At 41.1% G+C, this 24,909-nt stretch overlaps 1 protein-coding gene across 1 annotated transcript in view; it reads left to right on the top strand.

The window, feature by feature from the left end:
• The window catches only part of st6galnac5a (ST6 (alpha-N-acetyl-neuraminyl-2,3-beta-galactosyl-1,3)-N-acetylgalactosaminide alpha-2,6-sialyltransferase 5a), a 41,735-nt gene that overhangs the window by 4,473 nt on the left and 12,353 nt on the right, over positions 1–24,909 (top strand). The window contains exon 3 of the mRNA XM_006634765.3: positions 22,982–23,391. Within this exon, the coding sequence (XP_006634828.1) occupies positions 22,982–23,391 (410 nt within the window). The remainder of the gene's footprint in view (positions 1–22,981; positions 23,392–24,909) is intronic.

The following is a 24,909-nucleotide window of genomic DNA, read 5'->3' as shown; positions in this document are numbered from 1 at the left end:
TTGTGACTACATATTTCTCTCCAAGCAGAAATCAGTCTGAACGTGGAGAATCAACGGATGACAATACTAAAACCTGCACCTCTGTGTCAAAGGGTGTCTGTCTAATAGCTGTAGCCCTACAGATATCAGGCACAGGAAAGGCTGATGAAGTCTTCAGAGTAATGTCTTGATATCGTTTCGGCTCTGTGAAGGTATTGATTTCTTATCTTGCAACGTTTGTTTGTTGGCAAAGCTGCAAAACTTAAATATCTTTCACTAATCATTTTAACGCTTTATTCTCATTTGAGATAAGCACAAAGATGAGTTTTTTTTTCCCGTTTCCAAGACATTTTCTTTCTCTTCAATAACTGTTAACATGGATTCCTTATAGCGGTGAAAAAGCACAACGGGGAAGTGTTATCCTCGCATTTTATTTCATTTTGTTTTCAGAGGAACTGTAATATCTGAACAGATGGTATTTACTTAGAAGTATCTCTGTAGGGCCTGATTGTTGTGGGGCGCAGAAATTGGGGGTGCAGTGCGAGGAGATGGGCGAGGAGGGGCTGTGAAATACTGGCCGCTAAGGAAAAAAAAGAAATGCCGTTTATTGGATGCTTTTTTACTGAAAAGGGCTTGCATAAAAAAAAAATCGAACCCCCTGAATTTTGTTTTTCATTGCTTCTGAGGGTATCAGTTGTCTTATTTTTTCACAAAAGGCACACAAAAACCGGGCACTGTGATTATACGAGCTTTGCTCATCTACTTGACTTGACATTGGGAGAACTCTGCTCTCTCGGGTCTCCACGTCATCTGTGATGTACTGTGTTGTTGCACCTACAGTATTCAAGCCCCTGTACCAGACAGGGGAGTGCCTGAAAACTAATCACAATGCAGGTAGAAAACTCCTGAGGCTGATTGCGCTGTTTGCTGTCATTCCCCCTGTGTGTGTGTGTGTGTGTGTGTGTGTGTGTGTGTGTGTGTGTGTGTGTGAGTTACTCAAACTACTGAGTTACTGCTCTTTAAAAGGGTGCTGCAGTTTCTCCCCAATTGCTTTTTCAAACCAGCTAGCTCAGGAAGCAGGCCAATAAAACTCCATCCAGACAGTACATGGAGTTGCATGTTCTCCTCTCTCTGTAATGACTACAAGTGAGACTTATTGAAGCGAGATACTGCTTCAGCCAGCCACATCGGGGCCCTGCGCTTTCCTTTGTCTTCTTAATTGACCCAGACTGCTTAGTTGTGCTTTTTTGCCACTTGCCTTTCTGTTTCATCCGACTCTATGGATCTGACACTCTGACCTGTGGCGTGGCTGACGGGAAGCACAAGGGTTTGGTGCTTAGCGCTGGCGGTTCTGGGTTCGTTTCGGGCGTTGGGAATCTTTCTAAGTGGAGTTTGCATGTTTTCTCTCAGTTCATGTGGATTTTGTGCTCTGCTTTCCTTCCGTCTTCCAGAAACAAGCTGGCTTGCTTGAATGGTTGTTCCAAATTGCCCCTTCCTATGTGGTTCCAGTTATGGACTGGGGGAGAGCCAGTATGCTCCCGAGATATCACATTATGCTGGAAGATTTCAAATTGTGGAAACTCTCCTTTGATCCAAATGCAGTCACAGCAAAATGTTATCAGTTTTACTCTAGCAGTATGTTATACTTGAACACTTGTCTCAGTGAAGTTTTAAGTGATAGTAACCTGTAGGTGCACACATTTCCCATCTTCTTGGCTGAGTCTGCAGCGAGATGTCAGCATATTCCGTTGAGCAGCTCAGTGCCAGAGAGATGGAATGAATGCATCCAGCTCTGCAATCAGACGTTCGTTTTCCCGTTTCAAAAGTAGAAGAGAATGAATCAGCTGGCAGATCCTTCCCCTTCCACATTATCTGTGTCGTGTCCCTATTTATCATCAGATGCAATGGACACTAAAAAGAAAAATTTGGGCTGTGTAACATAAAAATAAAGCAGTCTTTTTCTTGCCTGGGAGCAGAAAGCGTGAAGGGAGTTCAATTTGAAAGCCCCCCTCAGTGCTCATGCAGTAGCAGTGTTCCGCTCCAGCCAGCGACATAGTTCTGTCCACAATGACGACAGTCCCTGGCCTGCTCCGCTCCAGGTCTTATTGCTCAGGATGATGTATGAGAGGAGGGGAAGACGCATGGTTAGTTACAGAGAGACAAATAGATTTTAAATAAAGGTCTGGACGTAAGTCATTGTTTTTTTTTTCTTATCTTAGCCATTGCAAGAAATTTTGCAAAAAAAAGTGCCAGCCAAATTTATAATAATAATAAAAATAAGTATTATTCTAAAAATAAATAATGAGGGGAGTATGTTTGACCATTTTACTCGATTGGAAGTTGGGGAGCCTCAGCCTCCCCTGGCTGGCAGAGCTTGTTTCACACACCCTGGACTCGGTGCAAAGAAAGGTCTGCTGCTCCCAATTCTAAATGAATTCCCTCTCAGAGTCCAGCTGTGCCCCTGAGCCCTTGTTTTACTGCCCAGCAAGACATCTTCCCTTGGGTTGAGCCTTGTTTTATATACTTACATCCAACCTCCTCTCTGCCTCCTTTGTTAGCTTATAGACTGAAAGGATATGGAGCATTAAAACTTCCACCAACGTCCGGGAATCGTTCTTGTTCTTCTTGGATATCTCTCCTAAGGCTATAGTATTATTTTTGTCGTAAGGCGACCGCTGAGCTCAATATTCTCGGCGAGGTTTTACTGGTGTGTTGTAAAGCTTGAGCAGAACGTGCCTGGATTTAACTTCTCTGCTCTCAGGCATTCCGTTTGCCTTCTTTGTTGCTTTGCCTCATTGTCTCGATGAGGACAGAGCCGAATCGGGATCGCTGTCGTCTGGGACCTCCTGTAGGTAGAGATCGCACATGCGATATGTGCAGTATCGCCAGCATGGATCCCTTTGCGCTTGTCACAGGGTAAAGTTGCATTTGTCAAGTGTCTGCCCAGTCCAGGACATTGTCTTTTGGTCATTCACATGCCACTGTTCCGCCAGTATCCTGAATACGCCTCATTTCTTGACATACACCTGGGAAGACTCTATCATGTCTTGATTATTTCTTTGTTGGGAGCTGTCCTAGCCCATGCAGAGACCCCGGGTCAGTTGTGCTACAGTTACCTGTTATGGTTTCATATCTCTTTATTATCTGTAATCTTCTGTTATTAATCTACTGTTGTCCTGCAAGCTCTTCAAAATGCTTTTACAGTTCCTTTGCCAGCTTCAAACTGAATGTTTAGCATTATTTTTTCTGCCTCTGTTGCAATATTCTCGTTTGTCTCTCTTTTGGTGATTCTGATACCTTTTGTCAGCTGTGCCTGTAATAACCTGGCGTACTGTGTCTTTCTGCAAGCTGTAGATCAGCCCCCTTTTTCATTATTATTTTCTCTCTCGGATCGCCGAAGCTGTGTGCTGCCACGCCGTGCTTACACCGGCTGTGGTGGTGCGGTCGCGGGACGCGGGGTGGCGGGGTTCTGCGATCACGGGGGACGTGGGCAGGAGCGGCAGAGCGCGAACGCGCATCACGGTTTTCCACGGGCTGCTCCGCTCCCGCACCGCATGGAGTCTGCCCTCATTGCACTCCGTTTACACCTTCTGCCCAGGAGATTTCCAGGATGCAGACCCTCGGCAGGCAGCTTTTCTCAGTGCTAATTTAGGTGCTCCGACGCAGCTGGTGGAAATGTCTAAATGAACCGACGGCGCCTTGGTAAAGCAGGGCCCAGACACTATGTCCAGCAGACTGGGCAGTGTCTGCAAAATAATTGGAGTCTTATTTTAATCCTGAATCTTCTTCGTGTTCTTTAATTAAGTCCCCTCCAAGCTTCAGCTCTTTGGCCTAATAAATAAAGTGACTCATTTATAACGCTGTGTTCAGTGTTATTGCTGTCATTAACTTGTGCACATAACATTTTCAGGGGTAATGATTTCGGTGACTGTAGTGGTGTACTTGACAAACAAGCCTTTATTGTTGATTGCCGATTGTTTATAGTTTGCCTGAGGCTTCAGAAGGTCCGATCTGCATTATACAGCAATGCTCTGTATTCACTGAGACCCAGGCACAGAGGCTTCTTCTTGACAGGAGACGGAGAGATTCCTAATGTGACACTTCCCTCTTCCCTGAGGATCCCAGAACACCGAACTGCTGCACATTCTTTCATTTCAATGTCATTTAAACCCTTTGAAGCTGAAATTTCATAGGGTAAAGACTGTATTTATCAACAATGTACCAGAAAGAGAGAAACAATTCTAAATGTTTTTTTTACTTGACAAATAGGGAAAATTAGCTGGTGCTCCCTGGTTTGACGTAAAGGCAGGCAGAGCTAAAAAGCATTTCACGGGGAATAACAACATCCAAAAATCAAGAGCTTTGTGAATTTATTGAGTATTTTCAAGTATAAACATAGACTGCATGAGCAGAGCCACCCTTCCAGCTCATTCGGAAGAGTCAGATTCTTTCTGTGGGGGAAGAACAGGGCAAATGGTCAGGTCCCCAACATCTGTAACGGGTCTCCAAAGCAAAGCTGATAAGGAAAGGCAAAGGTACAAAACGTGGGGTGGCAGTCATCAGGAGTTCTGGCCCTGGGCTGCCATGGTGGTGTGCTGGTCGGTGGTCTTTTCAAGAATGAAGGATTCATGTCCCATTTTCTGTCACAGGCAGCTCTGAAGATCATATCTTTGAAAATTGTATGATAGGATGTGAATATAATGACATCCCTATTGTAAAAGAGCAATGTCTTGTGATTATTTCTGTCCTGAGTCAACATAAAGGCTGCCATTTTTTAATCAACAGCGGGACCTGCTATAGTGCACTGCTAATCTCATTACTCACCTTACAGTTTAAAAAAAAAAGGTGGGACTGCATTTAAGTCTGTGAACAGGTGGCACATCTTTACACTAGGGGTGGTGGGAGTGTGGAACTAGTAGCCCAGCTACATTGTTGAAGCCGAACTCCTGGCTTCTTACAAAAATCCTCCGATCAATGAGCATCTACCAAAGCAGTTTTTCTACCAAACTACCAAACAAGCTTGTTGGACTCCATTTCCTCCTCTTTTGTCATCTTTCTTGTCATAGTTTTTATGCCTTCGTGATCCTGTTGAGTTATTTAAGACGAGTTCTTATAAATTACCTCTTTTACACACATGACGTGAAATGCCAATTGTTTGAATGTTTTCCATGTTGATACAAAATATTGCATTATGTAATAATGTCAGTAGACAATCTGACTTTTTTGTACTATGATTACACTCCATTAGTCACCCAGTAATAGTTGACATCTTTCACATTACATCAGCATCTGTGCTTTTAGATCTCTGTGAATGCATTTTATATTTTTTAATGTGTTTTTTCCTAGAAAATAGTTTTCACCTTTGATTTTGTTATTTTGTGTAACTAATTCTCTGTCTCATATGAAATAATATTTCACAGACGTGATCATACATTGAGTAAATACTGCATGTTGTAAATACAGTAATGCTAATGGGTTTAGGACATCCATACAGCAGGAATTAAGTAATTTGCAGATCTGTAATGGTTAACAGATTGCAAATTAATGCTACAAAATATTTAAAATAGGAAAGTCAACTTCTGTAATGGCTGTGGTTAAACCTATCCACACGAATCATTATACATTCCAATTAAACTCACTGTTCATTTTGTTTACATAATGTGCATTTTAATAAAGCAGGAAAAGTGAAAAACTGGATTCAAATCCAAAGAAGCTGAGATGTAAATGGCATACAGTACATGCCATCATGCAAAATAAAAATATTGCTAATAAAATCAAGCAAATGAATAGGTCTTATATTCTTTAAAAGCATTTATAGTTGTGTAATGCATTTGGCAGTAGTACATTCTGTTTACAGGTCGAACCCACAATCTGTTGGATTTGACATTCTTCTAATTAGAAAAAATCTGTGCATATTTCACTCATAATACTACTAATGAGAGTCTTTATCCTACAGTAGAATGTAGGATATCTACATTTTACATTCTACATTTACATCTACATTTTAATAACACAAACATTACAGAAGAATTTCTATACTGTAATATATGTTTAAATTACGAAATTCAAAAATACTGTACATTCAGAAGTATCCATCATTGTCTGAAACATATCAGTATATGTTTTTAAATCCTGCTATTTAACTCTCAAAAAACAATGAGATGCACATTAATTGTGGCCAAAACAATTGCACCTCGTATCAAGTTTTCACATTTTAATGTGTTATTGAAACAGAAAAATAGGTCATTCAAAGCTAGGACCAAAGCTAATTTAGTTAAATTATGTGGTAAAACCTTTCAGAAATGTTTCTAAATCCTGGTTTTTGCAGACAACTAATGTTTTTCTGATTTTTATTCTATATAAGCTTGTAATTACGGAAGTTTATTGAGCCTTTAATTAAGCTAATTCTAAAGTAGTTGTTTTATTTTTTTTTAATTCTCAATCATTGGTCTCAGAAAAGCCCAGGTTGAAGTTTAGTTTCCAAGACACTGAGTGATCAGAGCTCTTTTCTCTCCCGCAACTTGTGTAATAAACTTACAAACCAGCCTGACAAACCTACTGCTAATTCGTCATACACAGACAGAGGTGGATAGCATATACTGTATTGTGTTAAACATATTGTGTATCAAGGAACTCAGAGCACTCAAAACACCGGCTTGTTGCACTTTCCTAAAAAACTTCCAAATAAGGCCTTTCAAGAAGAAAAATTCCTCAGTCTGTTTACCAGCAGCGGGTAGAAACAAGCATAAGAATTTGTATGTAAAATATTTTTTAAACAATGTCCACTTGTAGTACACTTGGCACTGTGCTCGGCAAAGCCTTGAATGAGCCTGTAAACTGGAAGTATGTCAAATTAAAGCACTGATATTTGATTCTATTACTATTACATTACTGCTGTGTGGGCCGAACACCACTTAAATGAAGAGACCTGTCACTAATTAGCCATTTGATTTGATTTGTGTGAAATTGAAAAATTATAAATGTATTCAATGGGATTATAGGTTGAATGAAGAAAAAGAAAAGTGAGGAGCAGGGGCCTCTATATATAATAGATGAAATGATTCCTAATAGAAGCCTGACCTTTTTTTTCAGACTGAATTGAGGAGCTTAGAAACTCATTGGCTTGCATTACGTGTTTTCCATTATCTGAGAATTTTATTTCCTGTGACAGGAGTGTGGACTTGGTATCTTTTTAAGCTTAGAATTAAAGCCTCTTGTTTTCTGGGGATAGCTCAGTTTTCCCTTAATGCCACACAAATGAGAGGAAGAGGAGGTGTTTAAATTAGTCACATTGACAGTCTATTTTGACGATTTTACAGCTTACTGTAAGTCCCCAAAACAGGGTAATAATAAGATAAGAATACCAATCCCTTGCACTTTGTAGCTCTTTTCCACCTAATGGATTTCAAAGCTCTTCATAAACCCTCTTCCTCCAGCACCCATCACCTGGAGGACACAGGGCCGTTGTTCTGCACCAGAGGCCCCACTGCACGAGATTCTCCACTCTTCCATGACTTGAGACCTTGATCAAAATCGGCTTATCCTCCCCGGAAACAAGGCGAGCTTCTCACAGCCGAAGCCCCCCCCATTTTAAACTGGCCCACTAAGAGCTGAGAAGGTCAGCCCCGTGCTGTTACTAAGCATGGTCTCCTTTCACACAGGTACCTTACTGCCCCGCTCCCACTCTGTCTTCCTGCTGACGTTTGTGTGACGCAGTGCCTCTGAGCCCTGGTGTGAACCCGCTCCGAGCGAGGTGTTTGGTCTTGACTCTGAGCCAAGCGAGAGAATAAGGCGTACCGCATGCAGAAAATCCTACGATTACAGTGGCTCCCTTATAATGTCACGCCAATTTCAGTGAAATACTGTAGATGTTGACCTTTTAAGAAGTCGTCTGCCTCCGTACCCTCTCTCCAAGCTGGCCTTTACACTTGGTAATCGCCACACATGTCAATGCTGTAAATCTTCCTCAAAACAATCTGGTGTGCTTATGATGTGCTTAAAATGCGTCAGTGTGCCCTTTGTGTGAATCATTTTTTTCTTTCAAAACAGGGAGGGATAGAAAGGACTAGAGATGTTAATCAGGAGCAAGAAAAGACAACGTACTGTAGGCTGCTTCCTGTTTCCAAATCGCATACGGCTTGTTTCAGAGGTTATATTATATAATGCAAAAAACAGATTCGCCTTTTATTTGTAGGTTGAAGACGATGCCAGCACTTGTCTTGAAGGCACTGTGTTTCCCAGATGTTTCAAATGACAGTTCATGTGCTGCAGCACTGAGGGGCAGCCAGTTATTAATTAAAAAATTAAAATGAGTCTGGATGGCTGGACGATGAATCTCCAGGTAACATGTCAGTCAGACCAGATGGGTGGATGAGGAAGCGATGTAATGGGCTCATATACAGTATCTGTCCGTCTTCATGGCAGATCAGCACAAAACTTTGAACTAAAGCTTTATGGACAGGATTTCTTTAAAAAAAAATACATGTATGTATATATGTGTCAATATCATATAGGCTCCTGGTTTTGAATGTCTTCAAATTAAGACCCTGTATGGCATCATTATTATACAGTAAGTGTTTATTCTGTTTGTTTGGGTGTTGTGTTTTCTCCAGAAAGGATACGGATCCTGACACTTCCTTAATGATCAGGCTAACCTTATCTAATGTCATGATCTTCTCTGTATAATTAACAGGAAGAGCACATTACCATACATCCCTTGAGAGGATCCTTGCTGACATAACTTCTTTAAAGGCTAAAGTCCTCATTAATCCAAGCACACTCTGTCTCTGTCTGCACTCCGAGAGTGAGCTGGGGATATGGGTGACTGCTTTAAAGTTGTATTTCCAAGAAAATAAGCTAGAGTTGTAGTGATTAAGCATACAATGTTTATGTTGATTATCTATCTGACGATAATGTGTCGGCCCGTCCCTCGGTCTGTGTAAATCACTGATGCACATTCCAGTCAGGTAACACACCACAGCAGCAACAGCAGCAGTGGGAAATAGTGGTGTAAACCACAGCAGTGCAGGAAACATATTGACTTTTTTAGCTGTGAAGGGATAGCGCCAGTCCCTCTGAGTCTGTGGGCTTCTGCTTGGTTGGTGGCTGTCACTGGCTGGACAATGGATCATTTGCAGCATGTACTACAGAATTCTATGAAGTGGCGTTGGAGCTGTTATTTCATTCCACACGCTAATTAAACTTGTCCTGAAGGGAAAGCCTTCAACGGGGAAGCCCAGACTTCAGATAACTCACAGTCCTTAATTAGTCATGATCGGCTGTGCTTTTAGGATGAAATGTCATGTCCATGATTAAAACACTGCATTTAAATGCATAAAGCAATCAGATCAAGAGTCTAGCTAAAGGATGTGTTTTCTTTCTCTCTTTCCCTCTCTCTCTGCGGGGAAACTCTAATGAGTTGAAAATTGAAGTGTCACGATAACCTTCACTGTATGGGAAGCAAAACACCTCTTTCATACTATACTGCACATGTTTTAAATTGTGTGATTAGGCGCCACAAACTACAGGATGAAGAGTATTTACCTTGGAGAAGGCTGTGGTGTAACCAATATTGGAATGCAAAGTTGAGGTTAAAACATAATGTGAATCTGTAGAATATAAATGTAATTTCCTACCCCTACAGAGTCTTGAAGACAGCTAGCAGCAATAAATGTGGCTATATACTGTATTTGGGAATGTATTGTCCCTTATGTAATGTTGCATTGCAATTCTTTTGGAAGGATTGAACAGAAAAGAGGGAATGCTTCGGAAATTCAAGAATGATTAGGTGCTAATAGACCAATTCTTGTTTCAGTTTTAGGAGCTCAATATTTTAGAGAACCTTCAGAGTCCAAACTGTATAAAAGCTCCATAAATCAGAATAAAATGAGAGATTGCCGTATTCATACGGTTGGCGCTGTATTTATCTGCTTAAACAAGTTGATGACAAATGTCATTTAGCTTAATTGCTGTGCTGTTGTACTTTCTGTCAATTAAGCAGCCTTGTATTTAATTACAAAAAGTTTAAGAACAAATCCCCATTCAGACAATCCATGCTTCAGGCCTGTACCAGCCTACATAATGTTCATTCAAATTAAGGACCTCTGTTTTCATTTCAATAAATCAGGTAGTCTTCTAATTGCTCACAGTGTGCGCTGTTTGTGTGCCTTTGGTGATCTCTCAGGTACTAACAGAGGAATTTCATTAAAGTCTAAATCTGCTCCCCTCCACCGAATAAACTAAGATCGGCATTTGAGAATGGTGTTTTTGCCATGTTTAGAAAGACAATAAATAAACAAGCTTGACAGTAATCTATTGGTGCAATGAGACAGAAGAGAGGAATACATGATCCTACTGATCCATGTACAGAGGAGACAGAGGAAAGCACACTTTCAGGAGGTTTTCTAAAAAGCATTACTTTCCCTGGTGAGTTGTGCTTGGAGGCATAATAGTAACGTTCAGCCATTTAAGCTTGATTGATGAGTTTATCTTCCAATGCTGCGATAAAGAATGATTAAGCCATTATTTGTGTTTCTGGTATAATCTAGCAAGCCCCTTATGTTAATAATATTATTTCCCAGAAGATTGCCCATATATTGAAAACACAAATAGCAATGACAGGTCAGCAAAATTGTCTTGTCTGAGAAAAGCATTGAAGTGGTTCCAAAATCTATACTTGTTAATGTTTTTTTTCATAGGAAAGGGAAGACTGTTGGTTATTGGCATGGCACTATATGAAAAATGAGCAGAGAAGTTTTATTATTTACACTTAATTTAGATATATAATCACTTACAATTCACCGTGTTTTCCAGTGGTTCTACTGAGAGATAAAAAGGGCAAACATAACCTCTCACAACAAAAAGAGGGAAAAACTAACGCAATGCGAAACAAACAAACAATTGCCACAAAACTTCATTAGACTTTCATTTCAAATATTTTGAGGAGAAAAGAAATACAGTAAGCTGTAAAAGACAACAGCATTTTGGAATTGTTAAACTCTCGTACTGTATCTACTTTTGTAGCTTTTGTATCTAGAATTCAGTTTTTAAAATACTGAAAGGAGGGATAGAAATACCACCACCACCCCCACCCCCCCAGATTAAGTTGGTTAGAAATTCTTTCCTTTTTAGTAGATGCCTTTTGTGGCAGAATGGTAGAAAGAAGCATTCTGCCCATTCATCTGCTTCCAATGAATTACAGTTAAGTCTAAAATGGGCCTCATGCAATAAAAATGTCACACATTTTCCCTTCTCCTGTGTCGCTTGACGGCTTTCTCATGATTGATAGGAGAAATCCTTGGCCATTGCTCAAATAAATATTCCTGTTTCATAAAATTTATCTTCTTAAAACAAAGAGAGCTTCTGCACTTTAGAGAAGTTGATAGGTAAGTAAATCAGAAAGTTTTGCCAGTATTTCACTGGAAACTGCTCGTCTTTTAACAGTTTTTAAAGCGGTCGTTTTTTTTTTCTTTTCTGATGTAATGCGTAAATTCTTCATTTTATAGCAGAAAAACTGAAAAATGTCTTCAAGGCCCAACTTTGGAACTAATAGAGCAGCACAACTCATTTCAAGTGAGGCCTGAAATGATGTACAGTAGGTGTTGTGTCTGGTGAGGTGCTACCGGGCTGGTTCCTGCAGTGGTCTCACTGCGTCATGCTGGCGGTCTTCTGCGTCTGTGTGGTAAACGCTGGAAAAGCATCCGCTGGGTTTTTATCCTCTGCACAGTAGCAGCAGTAGAACATTAATGTCTTTTCATTATGAGTACACAAATTATGGGCACTTAACAGTCCCCTTGATAACTGCTGCCACAGAAACACATATGTTTGCAAACTGATTTTTTTCGCACAGTTGAGATGCTGTTGAAATGTGTTGTAGATTACAATAGTCTGCTCTGGTGTGAATCCCCTTAAAAAGTGAGATTTCTGTCATGTGCCCTGACAGGATTTTTTTTTCCACTGGATTCTGTCTGCCTGCTTCTGTTTGCCGAATGCTGCCATCAATTTTTAATTACTGAATAAATAAATTATACAAATTTAATTAAGCATAGCCAATGCATTATAATTTTCTCACTGTAATTTTAAAACACCCCAGTGAGTGTGTGCTGTAAGTCAGAAGGGAGGTGAAGTGTAATTTGCAGTGTAAGGTGAAAGTTTGGTTTATGGGGTGAGGATACTGTATGGGGAGAGTGCCTTTTTGGGTAATGTTCAGGTGGAACATTATAGAATTCCCATCTTAAAAGCAGCCTTAAATAGTCATGCATATGGCTCCAAAACAGAAGAGAAAAATAATAATAACCGATTCCTAGTACCTGCCTCCTCCTGTGCATACATCTCAGTGACAGCCAGCTGTGATGGTCCAGGACTAACGTAGCCACGCTTGGAATTGGAAGAGAGGCTGAGGTGAGAGATCCTTCGTTTTCAATATCTTTGCTCAGCAGAAAGCTGCAGTTATCAAATACTGCACTTCTTTTTAAACAATTCTGTGCTCCAGACCATAGCAAAGCCTTTGACCTCCCCACCAGTCGAAAACCCGTTACTTGATGACATATTTCTCTGGGCTGGAAAGCAGAGGACTCTTACCAACTATAACCCGGCATCTAAAACAGACTTTACAGTTTGTTATTGGTGAGTGGGTTCAGGTCTTAATGGGACCTGTGCATCTGTAAAAAGAGCCGGATATGCCATTTTGAGTTAGAGGTTGTGCAGGATCAACAGCTCTAAAAATTCCCAAAATATTTTAAAGGGTTCTTGAGTTGTGCCATATCCCTCTGTTCTATCTCAGTTATTTTAACCACATTTTGAAACTGGTAAATCCTAAATCGTGGTTGTCTTTTGCTAGGTAGTAGCATTTATTGGAAAGGAGGTCAACGGATATTATTAAAAATCTTTTCTTTCTATGATGTCTCTTCAATCATGTGACACACATTGTCCCCTTGTTTGTGTGAGTGGACCTGCTTTTACAAGATCCCAGTGACTGAGAAAATTAAGAATACTTCAATGTTTATACAGATGTTTATAAGTGTTATATGTGTGTTAAGAGCAATTTTCTTAATTACTGCTCTCAGGCATATTTTGCTGATGGACAACATGCAGACACACAGATAGACTTTCAGTGTAAGTTTGTGTTTCCTCTCTGCCCAGTCCTGGTGCTGGAGACAGATACGTCTTTTGGTTTGTATTCCATCTGAGCACTCAGTTAAAATAATTGAACCATTAATAAGCCAATTATGAATAAACCTACCGATTTAACCCTCAATTGTTTGCCTTTCACCTAATACGTTTCTCAGGTAACTTAAAAATCTGTTCAGATGTCAAACTTGCATTTCCTCTAGCAGTGAAGATGGTAGGAGTCTAATATATTGTAAGTAAATAAACACTTCTGTTTATGAGTGTTGAAAGAGGTTGAAAAAGTGACCTTCCTCAATCTGTAGGGTTGGTACATCTGTTGTAATAAAATCCAGATCTTGGACAAAATGGTAAAACAGAAATATTTTTAGGAATGAACCATCCTATCAATATGAATGTGTTGAAGCATATGTACAACCAAGGATCATGACTACTGTGGATTAATTGAGCTTTAAAAAACACCTGTTCGTAAACTGTCGTTTTTATAGTGGTTCATTCGGGAAGTTTGCCAATTGGTGAGCCCCATTGTGGGGTTAATGACAACTTTTGAAAAGGTTTGAATTAATATTTTGCACAATATCTTCATCCCTCCAGCCTGTAGCTTTTATTAATCATTTAACTTAACCTAAACATATTGAAAACACTGACTGAGCAAAAGCCTTTTAAGCTGGTAACACCTGGTTATGGAACAGCCTACATTTATTAATTTATTTTTTAAGAACACTTTCTGAGATATCTTTAATTTTTTTGTGTGTTGTATGTTTCAAACAGAGTTCTGACTCTGGAAAAGTACTGTCCGAGTATTGCAGGATTTGACAGTTTTGACTTTTCTACAGGCAAGCCCATTAAAAGTTTCTGCAAGCGTGTGATGCATTTAGAAATAGCAGCTTTCCCTAAGCAAATCTGCAGTTCTGCCAGACGGTCTCAATGTCTGCACAGAGGGAGATCAAAAACATAAACAAGCTGTAAGCAAGGTCCTGACTGACATTTGTCGTTAGCAACCCATTTTTTATAGAGATTAATAAAAGTCCCCTTGCAACTGCGAGTACATTTTTACTGCTTATATGACTCAAGGTAGATTATGGAAAACAAATTGCGCTTTCTCAGACGTAGCCTTCGGCTAATGGGCTATGACACTGAACAGCACGTTGGTGATTATTTGACATAATCCACTGTAGACTGCTGTTTATCATCTTATTTTGGATGCCACTCTGCTTTGTATGTAGTTAGAGAAAGACGACTTGTATGGACCAATCCTTCCATCCTCAAATATTCCTCCAATGTACATTATCTCCCTCTTCGGCATTATGCGGCTCCATATCATAGTCCCTTCGCTCTAACTGAGCCTGTCCCTCTTCCTTTCTTTTCTCTGATTGCTTTTTCTTACCTCGCCATTACTTTCCTTGAAAGGTCTGGGTTATCAATGCACACCATCTCTCTCTCCTTCTGTAAAGCCTTGATTGATACTAATCTTTCTCGTGGGGCGCATTTATAGGAATACAGGATGGCAGTTGCTTTGTTAATCTCCACTTTTAAAAGACTGCAAGATTTACAGGGTGGCACCTTTATGTTCAGACAGAGACACTAATGCAGTGTGCCAGAGCAGGAAGTTCTTGTCTTCCCTTCTTTTTAATAGTCTGTAGATACCTGCCAGGAGCTGAGCGCTTTTGTGCCCTTTATTCTGTGTTGTAGCAGAGGAAAGGGATACATTTCATGCTGAACTTTTGTTTAAAAAATCCTTTGAAAAGTATGCTTGTGCTGAGATAAACTTTACGGTCCACTTGCAGCAGTGTTCAAAGCCAGTGTAGCTTGAAAAGCCGAATTTATGTAGGAGCTATCATGTTATATTCTCTGAAAATGACTGAGGCCTTTGAGCATACTTTGATGCACAATGATCGTGAAACGTGAGAGGGGAGTATCTTTGTGCTTTTAGAAGATGACAACACGACAGCTTAAGTGCAGGTGAATAAAAGTTGTGCTTTTTATGTCCTGTCATGATCTCCCGGGCTCAAGATGCTGATGCAGATTACAGTGGAGAGTCAGGGAAATCACTTCATAACTCTGCCATGTAACTTCTCAGATGATTGCTCTTTACTGCCAAGTGAGCAGATTGTAAATGGGATCAGGTTTTTTTTATTTAAATAACATCAGTCCCAATATTGCAGAATATTACTTGATGTAAATTTTGCAGTATGTTTGAGATTTTCTAAAGTCTTAAATGAAGTAGGAGAGGATTAAAAATTGTGTTTACAGAGACCTTAACTCTTAATAGTCCCCAGTGCAACAGTAGAGTTTAAGGTAGCAGAGTGACTCACCTTCATACAACATGGAGTCAGACACAAAGTGAGACAACGGCTCATCTTAAAAAAAACAGACTACGGTTAGTTTTTGGAGTTTTGCAACTGCAGTTGTTTGCCAAGTGTGAATCTATGAGAATTTTGGCTGTCTACCAGAAATGTGTCTTTTCATCTGTTTTTGCAAGGACAAGAGCTTCAAGGCCATTTAATTTAATGAAAATTAAATTAAAGCACATTTTTCCATTTGTCACTGCTTAGACCTGTTTTTGTCGATTTTGTTGCTCATATCAGGTGACTCATAGATTTGCCCTCGTTGACAGAGTTGAAAGAGTTTCCATATGCCACTGCAGTGAAGGTCATTTCAAACATTGTCTTGTATCCTTTTTCACTCTTAGTGCTTCCAGAAACCCTTATCTAGGAAATAAACCATCCAGCACACTCTGAAGTTTTCATGTTTTGGCAAATGTGGTCCACAATTGTAGGGTTTTGGCAGAAACGCAGCTGAACATTGTCTTTACCACTGAGGTGGTATTGCTTCATGTTTCAGCTTCTTCAAAAAGTAAAATGTCGCAAAGTGTAACTCGCTTTCGCTGGCTTACAGTTTACCGCAGGACTCATTTACATGAGTAGTAGCTTACTTTCAACGATTACTCACGGGCTCGTCAGCTTGGAAGTGAAGATACACTGTAGAGGTAAATGAAGTATTCTCCATGGGAACCCTGAATCGACTTCTGCTTAATCACTTATCCTACAACGCCAGTGTAATTCAATTTCCTCTGCATGCTGCTTTAAAAGCAGTATTTGATTTTCTTTTATTGGCTGGAAAGTTGTCATTGGACCGAGAACTTTTTTCTCGACATTGTGTTAAATAATACTAACAGCAATAAAGAAGGAGTGGAAGAAAAAGAAATGACAATGAAAGCTGAGATAGCTGATATGAGATTCTCTTTGGCATCTGCAGACTTTAGGTTAAAGAGACTGATTGTTCGCAATGTTTTCTTTTCTAAGGTGTACTTGGACTCCTGCTGCACGGTCTGATAGCAGGTTGTCAAGCACTTTATTTATGGGCCTTTGGGAGATCACCTTGATTTCAGTCTGGATTCACCGTGCAGTACATAGTCCTGCCATCCCTGTCATTTTAGCTTAGATTTATTCCTAGGGCTTATATGCAATAAGGTTGATTTTACCTCATAAATTGGGGGTGCAGCCTGCAGGGAATCTGAAGATGGACTTTTCTAAACAAATAAGACCACAGACTACTGTAGCATCCACCAAACGAAAACGTCTAACTGAAAGCTGCATCTTCACAAATGCCTAGACGGGGTTTGGAAGATGATCTCTAATGTCATTTGATTAGCTAATCCTTATAAGATGTGTAGTGTGCAGGATTTTGCATTTTATATCTTATGTGTTCACATGTTGTGTATCATACTGTTCAGAATCAGAATCACTTTATCTGCCAAGTAGGTTGCATGTGATGCAAATCCCTTTTTAGTGCCCTGGTGCCAAAACTTAGATAGAAACAATCAATAACAGATATACGTATATATTGTATATTGATTCTACATATATGTGTATGATAAAATCAAGAATATACATTATATACATATATTTAGAATCAATATACATCTACATTTCACACAATGAGCATGCACAGGTCCATAGTTACATACACCCTACATCCCATGCTCCTGTGGTGTGGTCAAGCAGGGTGACAGCCATGGTGAAGAGACGGTTCAGATGGCCGGTAGTCTCCATCTATACAGTACAAACATGCATAACATACCTCTCACGGTTTATAGTTTGCATGCTTCCTGTTGTTTCTGATTGGGCGGTGACTGGGCACACCCACAGGAGCAGCACAGGGGGGAGCAGAACAGTGATACACTGACTGTTCTAACCATCAGTGCTGTATGAGATTGATAGTGATTTTTGAGATTGATAGTGTGGTGTTACAGAGATGTTTTGCAACATATATAATAACCCATTACTGTCTGATCTGCAGATAGGAATAGTTCATGTTGGACTTTTGTTTCTCTCTAGATTTTCCCTTTCAGTACACAGTTCATCACCTACAGATGTATGGGCTCGGTGTCACAGTAATTTAGGTCCCTGTTGCACACTTCACTACATCAGCTCATCACTGGTCTTTGCAGAAAGCTGTTTTTTTTTTTAGCTTGTGAAATTACAACCTAGAGACAAAACAACAGGGAGTCTGGTATAAATTTCCCGTTTAAGACTCTGTGCTGTCATTGCCAAAAAGCACTCGGTAAGTTAAAGAAAGCGTAGTGGGGCAAAAGGGGGAAACTGTGCAAGCTGGTTTAAGAGAGGTTGTGTCTCTGCAGTAAATGCTGATGGGAGAGAGCAGTGTGTGCGGAGTCATAAACTTTTTACGACCAGTAATTCAAATGCCTGGGAGACACTTTGTCGAATGCCGGGCTAATTGAGTGTCTTGATCTGACAGGCTATTTGCACTGTATGTTTTTCAGTCCCTTAGCATTCATACTGGCTCAGAGGGTAATGTGGTAATGCAGTATCACTTTGATGGCTTGGGCTGACCAGCTGGCGTGGAAGATTCGTGTTCAGACACGCTCTTTTCCTACGGCCATGGAAATGGAAAGGTGTGATGGCACAGTGTCCATTTCCTCTGGATGTACGAGGTGAAAGCCACAGGGTTCAAGCCCGTGAGGAGGTCTTGAGCTGATGTGAGCTTCAGTTGACAAGGCTGCTTGGTCTCCGCACACAGGTTAAGCTCTCAGGCTGGCACAGCGGAGGAAAGGAAAGTTTGGAGACCACCAGGGACTGTAAGCTAGTTCCCAGCATTGCATCTAAATATAAATCTTAGGCACAGTTTTGATGCTTTTAGGAAGTCTTGCAAAGTGGAGCCAAGGACTGTCAGCCTGGAATGGCTTCAGACAGACAAGGACATGTGTCCAAGGAGAGTGTGGGGCTGAGCGGCAAAGGTCTCATTGCCAGCACCGTGCAGATGGGTTCAGGCCTTCCCTCTCAGTGATCATTCCCTTTAGCGATCTGTGTAAAAGTCAGTAAAAGGCCACTGCGGTGCTCTGGCACAGCTTTAAAAAGACAGAAATCTCTGAAGCCTCTGCCAGAACTGCCACACACCAGCCTTTTATTTCTAAATTAAGAGCTGTAGCGTTTTTTTTAATTTAATAGTCTGGACATTTGCACCTTAATTTGAATAATTAGTCTTCCGTTCCTATATGGAATTAATCATTATTTGCTCGTGAACTATTTTCATGCAGTTCAGCAGTTCTGTGCAGGTGAACATGTTATTGTATTCCTGTTTATGGGTAATGCATACTCTTTGCTCTGGGAGGGTTAATGGTCGTCTTTTAGTTTTGTTTTTTTTCTTTCTTAAAAGGTTCGGTATAATTGAGTGTTTGAAATAATGGGGTAGACTGGAAGCGACTACAGGCTGTACTTGAGTGAAATCAGGAAGGAGGATTCAAGGAGCAGAGCCTAGCATGCTGCCCATTAATCCCTGGATTTAATCTTCTAGATGGCATTTTCATTTTAGTCCTCTTACTTTCTTCTTTTTGTGTATTATTATTCAAGGGTAATAGATTACCATAAATATAAAGAACCTGGTCTAAAGTGAACTGCACTTATGTCTCCATGCACAGGTCTGAATTTGCGATGCAATGCTGAAGGCAGTCTTTGAGTATTTTTCTGAGTTTTGTGCTCAGGTGTAGTATATTCCAGGCAGTGGCCTTATCAGCTCCTTTTGACCCACAGTGCAAAAAAACGTAATGTTCTGTAAATTAAATCAGTTTAGACTTCCAGAGAATCACATGTACTAGAAAAGATCTTGTTTATAACAGAAATCTTTGTATTGAGCTACTTCTTCTGAATGGGCTGTGGCATTCTCAGAATAACAATATTTAAGAGACACGTCGTAGTTTTAAATATAGTTTTATACACATCTATAGAATGTCACAGCTTTCATATCAAAGGCCATAGCTGTTCTGTGCCAGGAGCTGGGAGTTAGGAGCAGTTTCTCTCTTTGGTTGTAATGCTGACACTTTTCTCTATCCCAGATAATGTGGGAAAAATGTAAATTGACAAAAAGAGGGTAAGGATTTAAAATGAACAGTGTAGAATTTAAATCAAGGGATGTTATGTTAAAAATGTACAATTCACTAGCAAGACCTCGCTTAGAATATTGTGTACAATTCTGGTGACTATATTACAAAAGGATATTGCTGTTTGGGAGACCTGGGATCAAAGGAATTTTCTACACTGATAGGCTAAAAGAACTTGAAGCTCTTTATTCTTGAACAAAGAAGGCCATGATCGGACCTGATTCAAGTATTCAAAGTATTCAGCATCTTCAAAGGAATTGACAAAGTCAAACCCAGTGGACGTCTTTAGAATGAACAGTGAACCACACACCAGAGTGCACATAGAGAAACTAAGGAAAAGTGCATTATAATGGAGAAGAAGATTCACATCTTTTCACAAAGGCATTGTGGGAGTCTTGAACAAGCTCCCCAGCAAATCACTTGCCCTTGTGGGTAACCTTTCTCATGGCATTTTCTGTTTCTGTGAACATCAGAATAAATATTCCCGTTCTTTCTTTGGGCTGCTTTGATTTCAGAATCGCTGTTCGGTGTTTGTTTCTTTTTTTAATTAAACAATTATTTTCATTTTTAGCATGACCTGGTTCTATTTTTCCATTTAAAAAATGCCACTTGTGGTCACTATTCATCTGTTCTCTGTACCTCATGGCCAGGACTTTGCAGGAATGCCCTCCTCAGCGACTGAAAGAATAGGGAGAGACCTATGAAATCATACAGCATTTAAATTGAAGTCTTAACAAGTAGGTTTATGGTTACATAAAGCTGACCTCACCTCTCACCTTAAGAATGAAACAGAATCAGATATGCGCTGCAGGACGTGTGATCTGCCAAGCTATTTGCAATTCTAGGGATTATTTTATAGGATTTCTCCAATACTGCAACAACCCCTAAACTGGCTCCTGAGCTTTATTCCTTTGGGGCCTGAAGTGTGAGACACAGCACATGAAATTTCTTGTAAGACGAGGGGTTAAGGGTTGAAACGCATTAAAAAGTCAATGGAATGGGAGTTCTGAATTGCCTGTTGCAATATTTATGTCTTGGAGGATTTCTCTCAGACAACTCAAAGGGAACAACGGAAGACTAGTCTCTTCTTCCCTTTCCCACCCCCTCACCCCCTTTCACGACGACACATTAGGAGTGCCGGGACACTATAGGAATCGGGAGCAAGCGCCCTAATGAACACGTTTTCATGTGTTCGCTGTGATGCGCTGCAGAAGAGATGCTCACATGAGGCACCAGCTCCTCATTAGCTCAGCACGCATACTACATCAGCCGTAGTGTCGGAGGAACAGCGTTCCCCTGCATGCCTGTTGGCTGGGGTAATTCATCACAATGGCACACAAGTGCTTATAGGAAATATACATGTAAATACTGCATTAAGGAACGATGACTGTGAAACGCGCCAGCATCTTCACCCATATTATTACATCCTGAAAGAGAGGCAGAGCTGACGCATTACACAATGAACGCGAATGCAGCTCTCTAAGAGGGGAGGGAATATTATTCATAGGCAAAGGCTCACTCGCCGCGGTTTTTCGTTCCAGCATGGCTAGCCACTCAGGCTGTATGAAATCGATTGCGGGCAAGACTGCTTTTCTTTATTCCCTGGGACTGTTTGAACTTTAAAGGCAGCAAAAAGTGACGCCCTCTCTGAAGGCGCCCAGCCTCCTGGTGTTCTCTGGAGGAGCACTGGAGAAAATTGAGAGTCTGTGCCACAGCGGTGTCGGTTCCGCTCCGGAGCAAGAACACGGTTCCTGTCTTGACCGTGTGAAACACACGAGCATGATCTCGAACCCAGCCGAGTTATACCTGGCCTTGGGTTAAGCGTTAAAGGAATTATTTCAAATTTACTGTAGTTACCCTTCTTGTTAATTTTGGTGTCTTTGTTTAGTTCACTTCTACTGTAAAAGGATATCATTGTCTTAGCTCTTTGTTGCGTTGGTAAAAATATTTAATTCCAATAAAACCGGAGCTGAGTTTTTGGTTACGTCTAAACCTCGCAGCATACTAGCGCGCTCTCCACATATGTTAGGTTAATACCTGATGCATATGTACTGTATACTGTATATACATCTGTTGAGGCATCACCCATTCTGTTGAGTGAAAACTTGAAAGTGTCATCAGTTTCTGAATTTTATTTTTACTTTTGCTTCTAAAGAGAAACATGATGCCCCCCCCCCCACACACACACATTCCATTTCAGAAGTGGGACTCTTGCAACACCAAAGTTTTTCAAAGTGTAGGGGAGCAATCTGTGAATACCTTTCGGTATTTGAACTCGGGGACTCTGTGGGGTTTGACAGAGCCCAGAGAGAGAGAGGCCTTTAAGGAGAAGCACACACCAGCAGGGGGTCCAAAGACTCTTCCCTTCAAAGATACACAACGCAATAAAAAAACAAAGCCTTGGGATAAATATAAGTAAAACAAGACCCATTTATACAGTAGTTCAAGAACTGAGGTTATGCAAAAGGCTCCTCTCCAACAGAACAGCATTGACAAACAATGAAGCCGAGTCTCATTCAAGGCTGTCTGACCCTACCACACCTTTCAAAACAACCTTTCCTACTGCAGTGCCCCTAATGAATGTAACAGTGTCCGCAGGCCGCCTTTAATTTGGGAGACATTGTTTAAGGCACCCGGTTAGGGTGTTATAGGCAGCCACACGTGGATAAAAAGGGAAAAGAAATTGAAAGCAGCAGTAATAGGAAACTGGCAAGACACTGTATGTGAAAAAGTGCCGATGACTCTTACATGGCGCCAGTGTCAAAGAAGGACTGGACTACAATACATTGTTTTTATCGAGGAGACAGATTTTTTAGAAGATAAGTATGTGTTGTCCAGTTACCTGACCCAGTTGGGCGAGCTACCCAGTTTATCTAAATCCTTCACGTTTCACGTTGCAGTTACAGGGTTATGATCTTTCTACTGTACATCAAGAGGTGGCGAATTCAACAAGTGTAATTTACATGTTGAACCATGATTTTCGGCAGTTAAAAGCAGAAGAGTAGGGTAATATGAAGTTAGTACGTGGGTGATTATTTTATTGATAATAGAACGATGCTTTACTATTGTGCAAAAATTGACAAACTGTGTCTTTAATAAAAGTGCAATAGCAGGCTGAACATTCTGCCATCCCTGTCAGTAAATGCTTAGTGGTAGAGCTAAGAATGGCTGAATTAAATGAAATAATGCTCTAAATGTTATCTTAGCATTTATATTTAGTGGGAAAGCCCCCCCAGGACATCGCTCTAGAATGTGATTTTGTCAGTTCCAGTCAATAAATGTCAAAGTTTAAACGGGTACAGTCTAGGTTTCTGCAGTAAGTAAAGACATTGGAAAGCAACAAATTATAGGAAAAAAAGTAAGTGTAAGAGCTCAGATCTCCTGTCTGTAAAGGCCGTTTCTGATGGCCCCTAGCGCGGTCTTCCAACAGTTTGATTGGATGCGGCAGTGGGATTTCTTTCTCTTTGATCTCTCCAGCCTCTGAAAATGCACTGCGACAGCTGTGCCCTGGTTACCAGCTCTGGGCACCTCATTGGCAGTGGCCGTGGGGAAGAGATCGACCAGACGGAGTGCGTCATTCGCATGAATGATGCCCCCACAAGGAGCTACAGGAAGGACGTGGGCCAGAAGACCAGCCTGAGGGTCATCGCCCACTCCAGCATGCAGCGCATCCTGCGGAACCACAACGAGCTCCTCAACACGAGCCAGGACACGGTCTTCATCTTCTGGGGCCCCAGCAACTACATGAGGAGGGACGGGAAAGGGCTGGTCTACAACAACCTGCGCGTGATGAACCAGGTGCTGCCCAGGCTCAAGGTGTACATCATATCCAGGCAGAAGATGCAGCAGTTTGATGAGCTCTTCAAAAGAGAAACGGGGAAAGACAGGTAGGTGGGCCTCCTGTGATCCGCACCGTTTATAGCTTTCAGCACAGGGGTGGGCAGTCCTGTTCCTAAGGGTCCACTGTGGCTGCAGGTTGTCTTTCCAGGCTCAGCTCTTAACAAGCTAAAGAGACTCATCACTGACTTAATGGGACCAATTTAACAGCTTCTCTCAACTCTTCAGGTGCCGATGATTTAAAGAGAACAAGAAAACAAATTAGGTCAACCTCATTGACTTTAATCAGTCAGATCTTAGACCAGACCTCTGGCTGTATGTGAGCTTAAACTGAATGATGGATGGCAGGACCCAGCAGAACTGCTGCTTCCCATCGAGGCAGCAACTAGTCACAGCTTAAGTCTCCCGGGCAAAGCATAGCTGACACCCTGTCACGTGTGGTTTAGGAGAGCAGCTCACACTCGAGAGCAACAACTGGAAATGTTCGAAAATCTCTGGTATTAATAACAATAACAACAACATCACTTTATTAACCCTTTACAATTTTTTTGCATTAGGATTAGGAATGGTCTTTTCACATACCCCAGCTTGCTCTCCATGAGACACACAGACAGGGAGAGAAGCTGGGGGTCAGAGCGCAGGGTCTGGCATTGTACGGCGCCCCTGGAGCAGTTGGGGTTCAGGGCCTTGCTCAGGAGCCCAAAGGAGTAGGATTCCTCTGCCGGCTGCGGGATTTGAACCGGCAACCTTCCAGCCACAGGCGCAGATCCTGAGCCACAGAGCCACCGCTCTGCCCCAAGCATGCTATTATCAGCATGCTGTGTTCTCCAAGACTGTCAATCACAAGAGGCGTGATGGTTCTAGGGTTAATTGGAGCACCTTATTATGGCTTATTATGATGTGGTTTGACTGAAACACAAAGTGCTGGTCTTACCAGGAGTGTCATTAACACAGAAAAGTGAGGCTCTTGTGGAAGAAGGAATGTGATCGATAGAAAATGATCTATTCTGCTTTAGAGTCAGTTTGCAACCTGTGGCCCTGGTGCCATTGTTAGAATTGGATCTAAGAAGCTGGTTGCCTCAACTAAGAAGCTCGAGCTTGGTTGCAAATACATTTTCCAGCAGGGTAACAGCCTAAGGCACACCACCGTATCTCCTGCCAAAGGGTTAAGAGGGAACAGATTCATTCTTGAACTTATAAGGAGCAATTGTAGAAACATAAACCATGTAACCTGAAGGGGCTGGACAGGTTCTGCATAGAGGAATGATCAGAAATCCCTACGAGAAGTGCAGGAGCTTATTAAACAACTACAGTAAGCTCTGTCTCTATGTCACCAAAGCCAAAGGATGATCAAGGAAATATTCCTGGGGTGTGAATACATTTGAAGATCGTCCATGTAGAAAAATCTGCAGTTATGTTTGACATCTATGGTTTTGCAATATCCTGTGCATGTCAGTCTGACATGTAAAACATTTTTTTGTGGTTTATTTTTTAAACAAATGCAGCATGTACAGCTGAGGAAAGCTTCCAAATACATTGTAACAAGGACATGAAGATAATTGGTATTT

Source organism: Lepisosteus oculatus, chromosome 9 (assembly GCF_040954835.1).
Source record: "Lepisosteus oculatus isolate fLepOcu1 chromosome 9, fLepOcu1.hap2, whole genome shotgun sequence".
NCBI classification, from domain to species: domain Eukaryota; kingdom Metazoa; phylum Chordata; class Actinopteri; order Semionotiformes; family Lepisosteidae; genus Lepisosteus; species Lepisosteus oculatus.
This window is presented reverse-complemented; position numbering and strand designations above follow the sequence as displayed.